Genomic DNA, 18,601 nt, shown 5'->3' on the forward strand with positions numbered 1-18,601 from the left:
AGGGTCTATACTTATGAAAATTTGATGGAATTTGTGCCACGAATTCTGTTTCACAAGTAGAGCATAAACCCCCCTACCTCTTTTGGCAAAATTCAGTTCTACGAACCTAGGTTGTTTTTTCGCATGAACTAGCCATTCTACAAGACCCACAACTTCTCACATGACCTCCTTAATCTCCCTTCATGCATGTGGAACCCTCCCTTGTTGAGCCAAGGGTGAAACGCTAAAGACTTGGTATAAGGAAATGAGAGAGAAGAGGAAGGAAAATTTGGGAGTGAGAAAAAAAACTTGGGAAAAATAAAAGGGAAACAAATGGGGTGGGGGGGTGAGACCCTCTTCCCTTTTTATAGGTCATTGATTAGGTCATGGGTTGGGGGTAATCTCAGCCCTTGATCTAATCTAAGCTAAGTTTCCAAATCAAAATTTATTTTACTTTTCCTTTTTTTTGTATTATTAATTCAAGCATAGTATGTAATGTATATGCCATATAGATTACATAATATATTTATTGTATTGTAGGCTAAATACATAAGGAAGGGGGTAGGTCAACCCCATGGGTTTCCCCCCCTTTTCCATTTTGAAAACAAATTTCAACTTGCTTGCTTGGTAAGCAAGTTGACTAAGGAAATTTTCTTTTTTTTCCTTTTTTTTCCTTCTTCTTTCCTTAGTCTAGCCCTTGCTAGACCTTTCTAGACCCATCTAGGCTAGATACCCCCCTTTATGGGGCTTGGTTTTGATAAAAGGCAACTATTGACTTTTTAGCCTTGTTTTAGGTTTTTGGTAAGTTTTTAATTTAACTTGTTTTTAAAGTTTTGTTTTTATTTTGTCTTATTTAAAAGTTAAAATGGTGTGCCACATAGGATGAGATGGCCCACCTATGGACTCCTACAAGTTTATTAAACTTAGCTAATTTTTAAATTCTATTCTATTAAATGAAATTCTAATTTAATTCAAATGACATTCTTTGCAAAGTCAAAATGTGAGATTACATGAAATGTCAATAAATAAAATTTGGGTTAAGCTTACACATAATTAAATTCCATTCATAGATTTTTGAATTTTCATAAATTTAAATTATTTGTCTTAGTTATCCTTTAAGGGTTAATTCAAATTTCTTAAAAATAAATTTTGAAAAATTTGTAACTCAATAGGGTTGATGAGACCCTCAAGCGTGCAGGGGTATTTTATCATATTTAATTTTTTTTCCAAATCCTACAAACCCTCTATCACCATGCCCACTTAAATTTTAAAATTTTATTTTATTACATAGTAAGGAAAAATGCAAAAAATTCACCAAAATGCCTAAAAAAATTGTGGGTATTACAATAATCCCTAAGTTCAGTTGTGATCCTCTCATGGCTTCCGGTTCAACTTTTTCTATATCTCTTCACTCATGCCCAATCTTGCCATTCAATAGAATGTGTTCTCATCATTGGTGTATATCAAACATAATAAACACAATTATCTATTTTGAAGGTCATAAATAGAATCTGTGATGTTCTTATAAGATCTCACCAAGCACGTAGATGAATCCTTCCTTGCACCAAGTCAGTTTATCAGAAAAGGAGAAGAGATAAAGCCAAATCCCGAATACATGGTATAGAAATGAGTAGATCAACTAGCTCTAAGTTGTATTTGTGCCACTGTTAGAGAGCTAATTCTTGGGAAGATTATTCATATATCAACTGCACACGAAGCATGAGTTACATCGAAATAATGTTGTGTTTGTCAATCCAGTCTCAGGATCCTACAATTGAAGAAGGATCTTGTGGATTCTTTGTATGATGTTAGTGAACCTGTCTCAGATGAAAATTTGGTTCACTATATGTTGAGTGGTCTCTCATGAGACTATGAGAGTTTTATCACTTTTGTATCCACCAGTGAAAAGTTACCCATGTTTGTGAAGATTTATAAACTCGTGTTAAATCAAGAGAATAGGTTGCAAATGATCCATAAACAACCTCCTCAAGGAGAATTGTCCACCACAACCTTCTTTTCTCAAAGATTGCATGAAAAATCTGGCTTTCAAGGTCAAGGATGTTATAGAAGAGCTAGACATTCATTTCAAAATTTTCATAATTTCATAAGGACAGTCTTCTTGTCTCCAATAAAGATATGGACAAGTTGTTGGTTAGTTTTTCAGGTGCTATAATCATACTGCCCGTACATACTACGATATTCTCAAAGTGTTTACAACCATGACTCTCAATAGCATGCATGACTCATCATGATACCCAGATACAAGAGTCACACATCATATCATATCAAAAGATCAAGGCATGACCAACAAAAATGAGTACCATGGATCGAATGGCATCATGGTTGGAAGTGGTTCACATTTACCCATCACTAGTACAAAGGAATGAATCATTTATGTTAAAGGGAGTTCTTCATGTTTCTTCCATTAACAAAATCTTTTGTTGGTAGTTAAATTCTCAAGAGATAACCATTATTTTTTTCAATTCTATTCTAGTAAATTTTGTGTGAAGGATCTATAGAGCAGGACTACTCTCCTAAGATGACCAATTAAAGGAAGCCTATAACCATGGTCAGTTGAACAACATGATAAAATGAACCGTTCTCTTGAAGTTAGTTTTACTCATGTTGGCAACAATCAATTTAGGATTTCTGATGAGATTTGACATTGTCAATTATTCATCCTAGCTTTAAGGTTTCAGAAAACACTTGAGATATTGCTTATAAATAATAATGGTTTTGAGTTATGTTCTTCATATGCTATGAGCAAAATTCACAAGTTGTCTTTTGATAAAGTTGAATTTCAACTAAGGTTCCATTAGAGCTTATTCATGCGGACCTTTAGGGACCCATAGCTATGCCATCGCATGAAGGATATAAGTTTTATTTGTTGCTTGATAATGATTTTTCAAAATTTTCATGATTATTAATGTTGGTCAAGAAATCTAATGCTTTATCATGTTTTATAAATTTTAAAAATATCGTTGAAAAGTAAATCAGTGGCAAAATTAAGATATTTCATAGTGATGGAGGTGGAGAGTTCTTTAGTGTTGATTTTATAAAATTCTTAAATTATTGTGACATCAAACGCTAGTTGTTTTGTCCATACACACCCAAACAAAATGGTGTGGTGGAAAGAAAACACATGCATATCGTCCAAATGGGTTTTAACTTGTTATTTCTCTAGATCAAAATTTTTGAGTGAATGCCTTTAGAACAGTCATGTATCTCATAAATTGTCTTTCTACTCTAAATATTGGCCGAAAATCACCATATGAGCTCTTTCTCAAAAGAGCGTCTGGGTATGACCACCTCAAAAAATGTTGGTGCACGTGCTACTCATATTTAGTTCCCTATATTAAATCTAAACTTGCACCAAGATCCAAGCCCTATGTTTTTATCGGATATGGGTCCAACTACAAGAAATATATATGTTATTATCCCGTGACCAAGAAAACTGTTATATCAAGACATTATTTTTTGATGAAAGAAATTTCTTTATGTTGGTAAGAAGGAGCCTATCACATTTAAAGAGATGTTAAAATGGATCCAAAACAAAAAACAATAAAAACAAGAGCAAAACTTTACCTACAATTGTAGAGAGTCACTCTCCAAATCCTATACTTTTACCCAATACCATATCTTTCCATCAAACTTCACTACCTAGTCCTCCCTCTGAACTGTTTCACTCATAAAAACCGAAAAATGAGATCACCATGAAACCTGAAAATCTAACTCCTACCCATTCCAATCAACCAAGTGAGCCTAATGAGTTTAGTATGTCGTCTTGCACTTCATCCTTTGGATTAAACCTAATTATTGACCTCTCAAATCAAACTCCTTTTAGAACTCATCATATGATCACGAGATCACATGATGGAACATTAAGACCCCGATTATTTTTGGATCTAAATATCCTATGGCCCCTTCTTAGTGAAGTGAATAAAAAAGAACAATAACCTCATCCTTTCAACCAAGTCATTGATGAATCCAAGTGTTATCAAGCCATGGAAGAAAAAATAAAGGCCCTTCACCAAAACCAGACTTGGACTCTAGTTAAAGGTTGTAATCTTGTTGGGTGTAAATGGGTCTAGAAGATCAAGAAGCATGTTGATGGATCCATTGCTATATATAGCTCGCTTAATTTTTAAAGGCTATAATCAACAAGAAGGAGTTGATTGCTTTAAAACATTCATCCATGTTATTAAACCCATGTCAGTTAGAATGATGTTGTCCATTGCTATTAGTTTGGGCTAGTTGATTTACCAATTGGATGTAAATAATGCCTTCCTTCATGGTATTTTGAGAGAGAAAGTCTATATGAGCCAACCACTGCTTCGAAGATAAGAATCATCTTCATTTTGTGTGCAAACTTAATGGTGCTCTTTATATATGTCACTTTTATTCGTCATAGCAATGATCTACATATGTTTGTTTTGGTTGACATCATTGTGGTTTCATATGATAATGTTGAACATATTGTTCAAGATTTTGGTTGTAAATTCTTCATATATTATTTTTCTGGAATAGAATTGGTTCAGAGACCTTCAGAAATCATGTTGTGCCAAAGAAAGTATATTATGGAGCTCTTGGTCAAAACAGATATGACAAAATGTAAGCCTGTTATTACTCCAGTTGCACCAAATATTACCTTATCTAGATATAGTGGGACTTTGCTAGAATATGCTACACAATCCAGAAGTATTGTTGGTGCTTTGCAATATGTTACCTTCATAAGGCTTGATATAGTTTTTTCGGTCGACAAAGCATGCCAATTTATGCATAAACCAAATCATGATCATTAGAGTCATGCAAAGAGAATCCTAAGATATCTCGAGGGACCATAAATCTGGGGTTAAAAATCAAGAAGTCTCCCTCTCTTCATTTGTCTTCTTTCTTTGATACTGACTGAGCAAGATGCTCAGACGATTGTAAGTCTAAAAGTGGTTATCTCACTGATTTGGGAACCAATATATTATCCTGGAGCTCAACCAAGCAACACACTGTTGCCAAGTAAAGTACTAAAGTCAAGTACAAAGTTGTTACAGTAGTTTCTGAGTTTGTATGGCTCAAGCAGTTGTTGAAAGAGATGAATGTTCTCCCCTTGAAACTCCAAATATATGGTATGACAACTTGGGTGCCACGTATCTTGCTGCAAATTCAGTATTTCATGCCATAACTAAACATATTGAAATTGATTATCTTTTCATTCGAAAAAAAGGTCTCTAAAACAGAAATTGATGTTCAGTTTATTTTCTCTTAAGATCAAGTTGCTGATATTCTCACTAGGGGTGGCAATCGGGTCAGGTTGGCGGGTTGGAGGGTCGTGTGGGCGGGTTGGTGGGTCAGCATACCTCAACACGAAGCCGACCCATTTATTAAACGGGTCGGCTGTGGCAAACATGAACCTGACCCATTTATTAAACGGGTAACCCGACATGACACGGTTAACCCGTTTAATAAACGGGTCAGGTCAGGTAAACGGGTTGGCAGGTTAGCGGGCGGGTTGGCGGGTCGGGTTCGGGTAAACGGGTTGGTGGGTCGAGTACGAATAAACCGGTAAACGGGTTGGCGGGCGGGTCAGAGTCGGGTAAACGGGTTGGTGGGTCGGGTTCGTGTAAACATGTTGACCAACCCACCTAACCCGTTTATTAAACGGGTCAGCCGGGTTGGCGGGTTGGCATACCCCTAACACGAACCCGACCCGTTTAATAAACTGGTCTAAGAAGCGGATTGGCGGGTCGTGTCAAATTTTGCTTGCCACCCTTAATTCTCACCAAGCCTCTCCTAAGTTTGGTTTCTTCATAGACAAGCTCAATCTTAATCTTACTAATATTAGCTTCAAGGGGCGTGTTAAGATAGCATGTGTAGATTAGTGTGATCCAGATATTTTACCCAAAACAGATCCAGTACCACATTAGGATGAGTCCAATTGTGAAGAAACTCATCTAAGCGTGAATTCAATAAGAGAAACCCCATCCAACGTGAATCCAAGAGAAGGAAAGTTGTTTTTTCAAACCACTAAATTATCAAGTGGTTCTCATGAGTTTGTTAATGATCCCAACATTTTAGCTAAAAGATCACACTCCAATCTTGATTGTAAACTCCTTTACAAAATTGTATGTACTCTTAGAGATCCAACTGCATTAAAAATCTCTTTAAAATGGGACTTGTACATGTTTATTTAAATGGAGAGAGACATGCTGCTCTGTCGTATGAGATAGAGAGAGACTGTTTATCGTGGATGTAGGTCACGCTAGACCTAACCACATTAAACTGTTTGTCTTGTGTGTGTGCGGTTCCTTTCTTTTCACAGATCGTGGATGTAGGCTTGCTGTAAGCCTAACCATGTTAAATATAGTGTGTTAGTGTGATTGTTTGTGTAATCGTGTGCAGGACCAAACCATCTGATAATTTATCAAATGCATGTAGAATTAGAAAGGTGTTAATATGGTGACAAAACCTTGTCATTTTAGATATAAGCAATGTAATGAATTATGTCACATCTTTTAAGGGATTCAAATACTCCTAAAAATACCACAATAAAATTGTGATAGTTTTCAAAACATGGCTGATATTTGTGAGTATGACAGAGAGAAATGAAAACCTACCATATAGAAAATGTACCAACCCTACCCATTAAGATTTTTTTTTGGTGTTTTCTTGAAATTCTGACCTTACAAATGTGTTCAACATGATTGTTTTACTAGAAATTGACACTTGAATAATGTATTTTGAATGTAAAAATCTTATTTGAAGCCTCAAAATTTTATGAAAATTGTAGACTGTTGATTTTTGAACCATATAAAAACCTATCCATGCATCATAATTAAATGACCCAAATGTCAATTTCTAGTAAATCGATCATGAAAACATATGTAAGGTCAGAACTTCGAAAAAATGCTAAAAATTGATGGCTCAAGCAATCAGGTACCATTTGCTAGGGTAGGGATGCAGTCGGGTAGTTTCCCACTGCTCTTGTGACATATTGAAACTTGGCTAGAGCACTAGTATATTTTGAAATCATACCAAGCGCTGCAAACATGAAATTGTGTCAATTATGATAAGATTGAATTAGTATACTGGATCTAATGAAAGAAAAGGGTCGACAAAAGTGGTTTTGTATGTTATAAAAGTGCAGATAGATTGGATTTGATCTAGATATAAATATAGAATTGAGAGAAGATATTGATCAAACCCAAAGTTATACCTGTAAAGATCAAATCAGGTAGGTTCGGATCCTGTGGGAGAATAAGGTGTCTGATTCTGATCAGAAGTCTTGCTGAACCCAATTCACTTGCACCTAATTCTGTCATAGACTTGAACCTGTCTGGAAATGGGTATTAAACCTTTGATATCCATAACTCCTGGAGGGATATAGATGCGGATCAACCTGAATATCCCAACCCATTTTTACCCGGTAGAACCATTGGATGAAAATGGGTCGGATCTAGGCATTACTGAGTCCTACATAATCAGATCTAGCACAATCGGATCAGGATCCGGATTCAGAGCCAGACGGGAAATAGCAAAAACCTAATCCGTATCTGACTTGCTTATTATCCGACATTTATATATGTATTCGGATTTGGATTTTCGTTGGATTCCGATGCAAAAACTTGACACTGAATCGGTTCTCATTTTGGCCACCGAATCCTAAACGGATTCGGATTGGGTCGGATATCCGAACTGAATCCTAACCGTTTACATCCAACGAAAGAGCCAATGCAGAAATGAAAATAGGGATGGAGCAGGTTGGTTGCAGGAAAGGTGTGTTTTTGTGAGTTCTCTTCCTTTCATTCTTTCCGGTATCTTTGTTGGTATCTCAAAATTGGTGTGCTCGTTCGAATCATAGGAGTTTTCTCTTCAACCAACAATCGTTGATCTCAAGGGTGTCTGAAGGTCGGGGTTCTCAATCTCATGTGGTCTTCCATAGCTGTAGCTTCAGAGCAATTCCAACTCCTCGTTGGTATGGACCATTGATTAAATGGAGTAAGAGGAATAAGCGAATGTGTTTGAAGGAAAAAACCATTCTTTCAAATGCTTCATTTGTTTCTTCTACTTCTTGCTCTTCTTTTTCATGTGTTCCCTGCCAGAATGATCTTCGTTTTGCAGATTGTACTGAAATAGCTTGATAAAATGAGTTGTTTTCTTATTGGGTCATGGTCCGTTTGATGGTTACTTTATCCTCTCCTGCTTTCCTTGCACAACAATTAATTGTACGTGCCATGTTTCTATAACGGTGGGACTCACTGAAGTGCACGATTTCGGTTTTTGGTCTTAAGGGTTTTTTTCCCTTCACTTGAGTGTTTTGGAACATGCTTAAATTTTCATTCTTTTTGGGTTGAAAACTGATGGGGTTTTGTTGCACTTGAATAACAAGTAGGAGTGTGTTTTGGTGGTACCTCGAGCATAATTGCGCACGTATTGTGGGAATTCTGGGTCTTTGTTACTAAAGTCTCCAATTTTTTGGTGTGCATTTTGGAAGATTTGAAACATTCACTATTGTTTTTCTTTTTAATTTCTTAATTGGGTGGCTGGAAACAAATATTGTTGACCCCTAGTGTGAAACATGTTCTAAGATTATCTGTTTGTGTTGTGCTGCTCTGATAATGTAATGACATGCTTGGCCGAACGAGAGATTATTCTACTCTAACTATTATACTGTTTCTTCTGTTTGATTTTGTTTGCTACAGAGACTGCTCTGTTGCACCTTATACGTCTTCAAGTATACTGATCTATTTGCACGTTTGATCTATTGACATGCATTATTTGGACTAACTTTTAAGAGAAGCATCTCTTTCTGATTGGCTGTGCGGTGCATTCTTCTTGGTTGTAAACCATTAGTTGCTTTTCTGGTTCTCATTCCATTAAATTCTCTGTTCGAGATATGGTGATGATAGAGGAAGACATATTTTTTCTCCGTACAGCATTTTCTAAGCACATGAGTCGGACTTCATTGATTTAAAAATTACTTAACGGGAACATATCTTCTTGTACAAAAGGCATTGGGTTCTGTACTCAGTGTTAATACCCCTCAATGCAGGCCCTGTTATGAACCCCAAATTGTGCCTGAGAATTGCTCATTCTGGGCTATGGGAAATTATTGATGACTTCAGTTTCTCTAGTAATCACTTTCTATAGGAAGTAATGGCTATGCATTTCCATCTGTTATGCTCTTGAATAAAAAATGACATTTCCACAAATTGGATTTAGTGTACCTTCCAACTAGATAATATTACTCTATCTTTTCTAGGCTGTCAAGCCAGCCACATTATCCAGCAACCTTGAGCGGCTTGATGTTCTGTTTTTTCTTGACAAAAGGCATATTTGGTCTTCTACAGAACCAAGAAATAAAATATTTTTTTCAACCTAAAATTGTATTGGGAATGTGTCTGGTTCAATCTTCTCCTTGTTGTAGATTGTCATCCATCAGCATATTCATCTAACTCTTGAGCCACTACTGCCAAATAAAGGATTCTGCTATTTGTCTGCTTAAATGTTTTCAAAGTTGCATCTTAGCATATAGAGGGCACTTGAGCACCTTCCTCAAATTTAAATCAAGGGAATATTTAAGCTTCTACATCTGTACATCTGCATCATAAAAAAGATGAGTCATGTTCGCAAAACCCTTAAATATTTTTGGGATATTTCTTTAATGATATATGAATATATGACCGACTTTGTAATCAGGTTATGCTTCTAATCATAAAAAAAAAACAAAAAAAAAACTTCAATTAAGCTTTTAATGCATGCTGTTAATAGGCCGACAACGATTTTAATTTTCAAAAGCATTTTTTTGGAGCTTGTTTTGAGCCATAAAAATAAGCTACTTCTCCAACTTGCATATATACCTTGAATTCTTCTCATTCTGATTCTGTTGGTCATTACGTTGTTACAACTCACGTGTTGTAAATTTGTTTTTGACTCTTGTACCACTGGTGACAAGGTTTATTTCTTGGTGGAAAGTTTAGTAATTACAGAATATTTCTCTTTGCAGCAAAGATGAATTGTCTCTTCATAATCAATCATATGCTTTACTCCCAATTTCAAGAGATGGGCTTTAATCATTCAGGTAGTGGATGAGTAAAATATGCTTGTACTTTATTTAGGATATCCTTCACAATATATTCATCACTATGTGGTACCATTTTCCTTTCTGGATGATGTGGATCATTCATTCTCATTAGAGGACGTGAACAAGTTGAGCTGACCAGTACCCTGTTAGGCTTGGGATAGCTTGAAGGGATCTTGCACTCATAGAATTTTCTTTGAGCTTCACTCAGTTAGCTTGACAGAACTTCCATCCTTGTGTTGAGCTCATATCGAAACCAAAATTTTTAGTTTTCATGTTTTTCCATTCTACATAGCAGGAGAGGGATAGGAAGGGTTTTTTGGAAACTTACCTATTTGAAATAAGATTTTCTTCTACGAATCCAACACTTGGCTCTAAAAGAGAGGGATGGTCTTTAAGTAATTGTTAAATATTGTATTTGCTAAAAATCAATACTATACAAAAATCATACTTATAAAGGACTTCCAACTATGAAATGGAAACAAAGAGGGGATGCTGGTGGCTCTGTCAGTGCTGAGAGAGAGACATGGTCTTTAAGTAAAAAATTAAATATTATATTTGCTTGTCAATCAATGGATGGTGACACAATATGTTTTGTTGATTGAAAATCTAAGTAGTGCACTTTGTCATTCAAACAACCAACAAAATAAGGTTGATTCTCTAGCTATATATGAAGTCTGCATTTGTGTGTGTGGACCAGCATTATGCACTAGTGTATTAGATGGCAAGAACACTTTGTTGATCATTGGCCATGGCAAGGTAGGTTCCTTTCTTCTGCTTTCCTTCCTTGAGGTGACTGGGAACCAGTTGGAGCACACTCTTTTGGAGGAGTGCCCTCACCATAAGGGGAGTGGTTGGTTTCTTCTGCAGTTTTGTTGACACACAATCTCCACTTACCTGCTTGGCCCATATGTCAATTTGTTCCTCTGTGTGTTTTCCAGTTAGGGAATTGTTTGTCTATGTTTCCTCTAGAAATAGGAAAAGGAGAAAAAAGGTTTCCACAGTTCTGTTTTCTTTTATGATTGTAGCTTTTTGACTGTTGTTATTATCATTACAGATAAAGATAGAAGTAGTTCAACTTGGCTGGATGTTGTTGAATGATAACATCATTTGTAATGGACCATAAAAACCAGTCTCAGCAAGGTCTGTTCTTTCCACTTCATTCTTCTTGATGAACTATGGATTGATAGCTGGAACTCATTGCAGGTGAGATCACACAAATCCTGGTCGAATTTTTAGAAGTTGCTATAAACTCCATTGTCTTTCTTAAAGGGATATATCCTTCTGGTATTACTTTTCTCACATCTTTTGGTCCTTTTTCCTATGTAACGTTTTCATGGAAACCAGCTTAAGCTTGCAGCAATTTTTATGCAGGTGCATTTGAGAGGCATCGTTACATGAACATTGTTGTGCAGAGGGCTCATCATCCTCAACTTCGTGATTACATCCATTCTGTAGTGTCATGCCTACAGCCTTTTCTATGCAAGGTGCTTTCAACTACTTTGAGTGAAAACTGCTCTTTCCTTAGACTAACATCATCATACTGATTATGTTTTGCTTTTAAAACATTTTCTTATTTCTTGATACCATTTTTATAAGATTTGGAGATTGACTCGTCAATTTCTCTCTCTCACCATTTATGTGTGTAAGACAAAGATGCAAACTCACAATATATGAATGCGCAATCTGAGATATTTTTTCGCCTCATGGAGTTCAGGTGTTAGCTGTTCTAAATTCTTTATATTGATCATAGGTATATAAAATTGAAAGATGTAGAATAGGTTCGTTTTGTCTTTGGAGTACGTAGTGGGTTGTTTATGTGCTCTGGTATTATCATCCCTATATGATTTTTGGCATGTAAAATTGAAATAATGTAGCATAAATTTGCTTTGTCTTTGGTATTTGGAATAAGAGCATTGGCAGGTCTGCCATGTCAGGAAACAAGGTCCTCCAAAATATATTCACCGAAACATCAAGAGTGGACACTCAAAGAGATCCACCAAAGCACCAAAAGAATACACAAGCCACAAAATGGGCTCACACACAAACACTCACTAAAGGGCAAAACACAAGAAATAAAATAATATTTTATTGATCAAATCTATGCAAGAAGGCATATATTGTAGAAGGGCTTTGCCCCATATTTATACACAAAGAGGAGACTCATAGAGAGTCGTTGGGGCCCCAAGAGCTCCTTATGTTGACTAGCTCAAAACCAAAAAAACAAAAACTAGAAAATCTAATCCTAGTTGTTATATTACATATGACTATATATATAATATATAAAGTAATGCGTTCCTTAGGTCCCCTTTTTCGTTAGGTCTCATTAGGCCCCTTCAAAAATCATAATTTGAAGTATTTTTTCTCACGTCTAACACCGTAGATGTGATCTATAGGTTTTGTTTAGTGAGAACCAACTTTTGGATTGCCAAAATCTGACCTCTATACAGGTTTTTCCTGTGATCCAAAATCAATGGCTATGAAGGTACCAGTTTTTTCTGTCATAAAAGTTTTTTCTGTGTCATAAGATCATGTCTTTTTGTCGAAAAAACATGATCCAAGAGTCTATTCTCACTAAACCGGTCATGTTAAACACATCTAAGAGTTCAGATCTATCATAAAACACTTAAAACCTATAGGGAAAAATGGGGCATAACGAGAAATGGGGCCTAATATATTCAGTTCTTATATATATATACATATAAATATATATATGCACATTTATTTTTAACACTCCCCCTCAAACTTACGGTTGGATAATCGAAAATTTATCCAAGAGAAAGTGGAATCTAGGAGCAGCGAGAGGTTTGGTGAAGAAATCCACCAGTTGATATTCTGAAGTAACATAAAAAAAAATAATAGTGTCATGTAGGAATTCCTCTCGAGCATAGTGACAGTCCATCTCAATGTGTTTGGTTCGTTTGTGTAAGGTTCGGTTGCTTGCAATGTAGATGAAACTTTTGTTGTCACAACATAGTCGTGATGCTCCTTTACTCTAAACGCCCATGTCAGCCAACAATCTCCTTAGCCAGATCACCTCCATAGTAGTTGTAGCTATGTCACATGGGTGCGGGTGCGGCACTTTCAAAAACCTAAGGTGTGGGGGTGCGGCAGGGGCAAAAATGTAAAAAAAAAATTATATATATATATATATATAATTTTGAAGTTTTAATAGTTAGCAGTAACACTATATATATATATATATAAAGAGAAACCTTGACTGTTTCAAGGTTGGCATAGTCATGGCATAGTCAGATAGACCATTTTCTTAGTCAACTATATGTCTTGGACTGGTCAAAACAGGGGTATATTAACCAGGTTATATGAACATATACATGCTTGAGTGATTCGATGTAACTTCATATTTCTATCATTAAACCTTCTGCAACATGTGTCATTAAATGAGTTATGAAACGAACTGCAGCAAAATTATGACCATGCAACAAAAACTAAAATCGAGTACAAACACATATAAGCATACACCTGTACGAAGAGCAACCATCAAAAGAACTTGAATGAAGAGAATACCTTGCGTTTCTTGAGACAGGAAAGTGAGCAACTGCACCTTAAAATATTGACAAATCAATAACTTCTGTAACTTGGTAGATCTTATAATCCTATGAACTGAACTTAGATAATGAATCAATCCCAAAACAAATAAATTAAACCCATTACATGCCCATAACATAGCAACACATTTTAAGCAATGGTTGATAGAACGACTTTTCAAAAAAGATGAAAGTAACATTTGACCTTAAGTCATCAAGCATAAGCAACTAATAAAATAGATTGTAAACGAAATAAAAAATCAAGAAGCTCCACAAAACCCATTTTAGCATAGAATCAAAAGCCCCAAAATCAAATAGTCAAAGATCCCCAAAAAATAAATACAAATTTCATTAACTATATACCTCTATAGCATCATCAATTCATCAAAAACTTTCGGAATGCCCAAACTCCCCAAATAACATTATTGAGAAAATTTCAGAATGCCCAAAACCACCAAATAATATTATTGAAAAAATTTTGAAATGACCAAAAAGCCTATCAATAAAAAGTTAAAAACCCTAGATGCTAATGACCCACATATAATACAATCAGAGAGAAGAGAGACAGTGAGAGTGACGACGAGCAAGAGACAGTGAGAGTGACGGAGAGAAGAGAGACTATGAGAGAGACAGTGAGAGTGACATAGAGAAGAGAGACCGTGAGTGAGAGAGAGAGCAAGTCAGAAGGAAACATACCTGAGAACTGAGGAGGAGCGGCCGGAGATCGTCGGCATCGACTTCAGGCTTCACGAGGATTTTGCCCTAATCCTTCTTCTCTCACTCGCTTTTCATCGGGCGAAAAAAAGAGTCTAAAAATTGGACCTAAATGACCCTGGGTGCGTTGACCGCACCCAGGGTTATGTTGACCGCACCCGGTGCCGCACCCGCGTCGCGTCGCGTCGACGCAGGTGTGGCACCTACTTTGCCGAGTCCCTGTGACTTAGAGTTGTAGCTATGACTCGATATTCTGCTTTAGTTAAAGAGAAACTTTTTGTTGCTTCTTACACCTCTAGGAAATCAACGAGTCACCTAAAAACACACAAAAACCAGTGGTTGAGTGTCGGTTATTTGGATCACCTCCCAATCAACATCAGTATAAACAATTAAATCTAAGGAGGAAGATGTTAAAAAGTGTACTCATCCATGTAACTATATATAATATAATATATTTATTTATTTTGTTTTTATTTTTTATTTATTTATTTTCTTTTTTTTGTATTTTTATTTTTGTCTAGTTCAATTTGATCTAGACCTTAAACTAGTCAAGATCCAACTAGTTCTTGACTAGTTGGTGTAGCCGTTGGAGCTAGTCCAACAACTACAATTAGAGCCGTTGGACTCTATGGAGCTCTTTAGAGCTTCTCTCTCTTCCTCTCACTTTGTGTATAAATAAAGGGTGATCCCCCTCTCCAATGTAACAATGCTTTTATGCATTTCATGTGAATGAAATAAAGTTTATTATTTTATCTTTTGTGTTTTTTCATTTATGTCCTTTTGTGGGTTATGATTGTAGTGTCTTCAATAGACACCTATTACAAACATTTGTGCTTTCGTGGAGGATCTTCATTTCCTTACATGGTATCAAAACTTAAAGCTTCTAGATCTTGGAAAGTTTCCACCTCATTTTCTGTGCCTTCATGAATGTTAATTCATCTTCTTGTTCACGATTCAAGTGCCTTTTGTGCCATCATAGTTGAAGAAAGAAGACATGTAGAGGATCATTGGCTACACAAAGATCGAGATTGTTCTCTTGTCCTTTCCTTTTTTTTCTTTTTTCTTTTCTCCTTTCTCTCTTATCATTGCTCTTTCTTCTTCACCCTTGTAAAAATGGATGACAAAGATAAAGTCAGCATCATGCCCATGAAACTAAATGATACCAATTATGTGATGTGGGCTTCAATCATAAAACATTATGTTTGGGGAAAAGGGTTGTGGGGAATAGTAGATGGTTCTGATTCAGAACAAAAACTAATTCTTGCAAAAATTGAAAATAAGAAAGAGGTGCCTCTCATGGAAGGAGAGAAAAATAAGGTATTGGCCACTTATGAGAAAAAGTGGAAAGAATGGAGGATAGGGCATGCCAAAATTATGTCATGGTTAATTAATAGCGTTGACATCAAGAAATGCTCTAGTCTAGCCAAATTCGAGCATGCCAATAAGGCTTGGGAATACTTTAGAAATATATATTCCCTTAAAGACATTTCACATGTGCGCAATTTGCAAGATAAAGTTCAGACTTTGACTCAAAAGGATAAAAGTATTAGAGAATATTATAATGAGTTGTCCGAACTTTGGAAAAAGTTGGCTCTTCTTGAGCCAAAGTGACATTGTCCCGAAGATACCGAGCTTCGCAAAAAAATAATTCGATGTAGAACATTTTTACCTATTTATAAATGGTTTGAAGCCAGAATTTGAAAAAACCAAATCGGCTCTTTTACATAGGGGAAAAGTTCTCTCTATTATTGACACTATTGAGGAACTAACTATGGAGGAAAATAGACTCAAGAAGAATACTTCAAAGAATGAAGAAGATTTCATTCTAGCCGTATCTAGATTTATAAATTATATGCATACGTATAGGCCGCCTCATTTTAATAGACAAAACAATGATTATGATAAAAGAAAAGTCATTTGTCACCATTGTCATGAATTAGGGCACAATAGGCCTCAATGTTCTAAATTAAAGAGAAGAGAAAAAAAAAAGTTGCATCCGTTTATTCATCACAAGAATCAAAAGATCAAATCAATCAAGATGCACATGTATCTATGACACAATTAATGAAAATCCTTCAACCTCTTCTTAAAGGAGCATCCTCCTCAACTGAAGCCTCAACCGGAGCAACAATCTCATCCTTCTCTGATTTCGGTAACTTTTTTTGGCTCCTTGACTCTGGTGCTTCTCTTCATATGACCTCAAATATCAATAGTTTGTTCTAATGTCTTAACAATAACTCAAGTATGTCAAAAGTTTTCACAGTTGATGGTACATCTCTTGAAATAAAAGGGATAGGAAAATTTGAAAACCTTTAAAAATAAAAAAATTTCTTTATTCCAGAAGTTAGATATATTCCCAAACTAAATCTAAACCTTTTATATGTTTCTCAAATATCTGATTATGGGTGTATCATCTCCTTCTCTTCTCATAGTTGTTGGGTACAGGATCGTCAGTCAGGGAAGTTGATTGGGGAAGGCCATAAAGAATGACTCCACTGTGGATTTTTTGGAATTACCAAAGAATGCCTTTTGTTATAATGTTCAGAAATTGGATTTGGATCTATGGGACAAAAGACTTGGCCATATTCATATATCCAAAATCCAACACTTTCCAAGTTAATTTTTTTTTTTGTAATTATGAAAGTTTTGCTTGTAAAAATTGTATTTTTGGTAAAATGAAAAGATTACTATTTCATGATAGAACTTTTGATTCATCTAGACCACTTGAGTTAATACATTCGGACGTTTGGGGTACCGCACCGGTCATATCAAAAGGCGAATATGCTTATTATGTAATTTTTGTTGATGACTTCTCTAGACATACTTGGATCTACTTTCTTAAACATAAATCAGAGGTCTTTTCGCATTTTCAAACATTTCATAAAATGCCTAAAAATAAATTTCAAAATGATATTTTCATTTTTCGCACTGATTCAAGGAGAGGATTTTTGTTAAAAGAATTTAAAGACTATCTCAATTTTCATGGCATTACACAACAAAGATCTTGCCCACACACACCTCAACAAAATGGTTTGGTCGAATGAAAACACCGGCACATTATGGAAACCACTAAGACTTTATTGATAGAAAACCAAATTCCAAAAGAGTTTTGGGCAGAAGCAACCCTAACTGCTACCTATCTCATTAATCGAATGCCATCTTTTTCTTTAAAAAATATAACTTCAATTGAAAAACTTGTCAAGTTATCTCCTGATTACTCCAGATTAAAAGTTTTTTGATGCAAATGTTTTGTCTTCACCAACAAAAAATGATAAACTCTCTCCCCGTGCCATTCCTTGTGCTGCTATAGATGTTATGATTTCAAAAATGAAAAATTGTATGTATCAAGAAATGTATCCTTCTTGGAAAAATAAAGTTTTTTTTTATTTTGAAAAGACCAAGGAAGTAACTGAATATTTCTTTTTGATGGATTTAACTTCAAAATCTGATGGATGTGACTATGAATACGACCTAAACGATGGTCAAGGTATTGTTGATTCTGAACATAATGTTACTAATGAATAGCAAACCCATAGGGACAACAATTTACAATACTTCAAACGTAGTGAATCCAATCTTCTGCGCATTAGAAAAATATTTCGAAGCACAAACCAGAAGGTCATCTAGAGTCTCTAAGCCTCCCGAAAAATTTGTGTCTTATAAATCTTTTTTCACCCACATATAAGACATTTATTGCATTAATTCACTTGTATATAGAACCTTTATCCTATACTCAAGCCAAAAACCATACAAAGTGGGTAGAAGTCATGAAAGCAAAATTAGAAGCATTAGAAAGGGCTAAGACTTGGACCATTCAAGATATTTCATAAGGAAATAAACCTATAGGCTGTAGGTGGGTTTATAAAGTTAAAACTAAGATTGACAAAACTCTTAAAAGATATAAAGCCCGATTAGTGACCAAGGAGTATTCCTAAGAGTATGACATCGATTACGAAGAAACTTTTGCTTCAGTTGCTCGGATGACCACAGTCAGGACACTGATAGCCTTGACATCTATTAGAAAATGACTCATATTTCAAATGGATGTCAAAAATACTTTTCTCAATGAAATCTTAGTTGAAAAAGTTTATATGGAAGCACCTCTTGGTATTAGTATTCTTAAGGGTAAAACTCTTCGTTTAGAAAAAGCTCCTTATGGTCTTAAACAATCACCAAAAGCCTGGTATGACAGGTTTAGTTATGTTATGCTTGATATTGGATTCAGAACTTGGCTGACTGACACTCTTTGTTTATTAAGATTTCTGATGCAGAGATGATTCTTCTTCTT

The 18,601-nt window shown here is 35.5% G+C and overlaps 1 protein-coding gene across 1 annotated transcript in view; it reads left to right on the top strand.

Annotated features, from left to right (window-relative positions):
• The first annotated feature begins 7,725 nt into the window (after nucleotides 1-7,725).
• Nucleotides 7,726-18,601, top strand: part of LOC149833745 (DNA polymerase zeta processivity subunit-like) — a 36,452-nt gene continuing 25,576 nt past the window's right edge. Inside the window, exons 1-5 of the mRNA XM_090010994.1 lie at nucleotides 7,726-7,746; nucleotides 7,832-7,945; nucleotides 11,109-11,194; nucleotides 11,258-11,338; nucleotides 11,426-11,538. Coding sequence (XP_089867120.1) covers nucleotides 11,149-11,194; nucleotides 11,258-11,338; nucleotides 11,426-11,538 — 240 coding nt within the window. The 5' untranslated portion in view covers nucleotides 7,726-7,746; nucleotides 7,832-7,945; nucleotides 11,109-11,148. The remainder of the gene's footprint in view (nucleotides 7,747-7,831; nucleotides 7,946-11,108; nucleotides 11,195-11,257; nucleotides 11,339-11,425; nucleotides 11,539-18,601) is intronic.

Source organism: Nuphar pumila, chromosome 6 (assembly GCF_984573655.1).
Source record: "Nuphar pumila chromosome 6, dmNupPumi1.hap1.1, whole genome shotgun sequence".
In the NCBI taxonomy this organism is placed as follows: domain Eukaryota; kingdom Viridiplantae; phylum Streptophyta; class Magnoliopsida; order Nymphaeales; family Nymphaeaceae; genus Nuphar; species Nuphar pumila.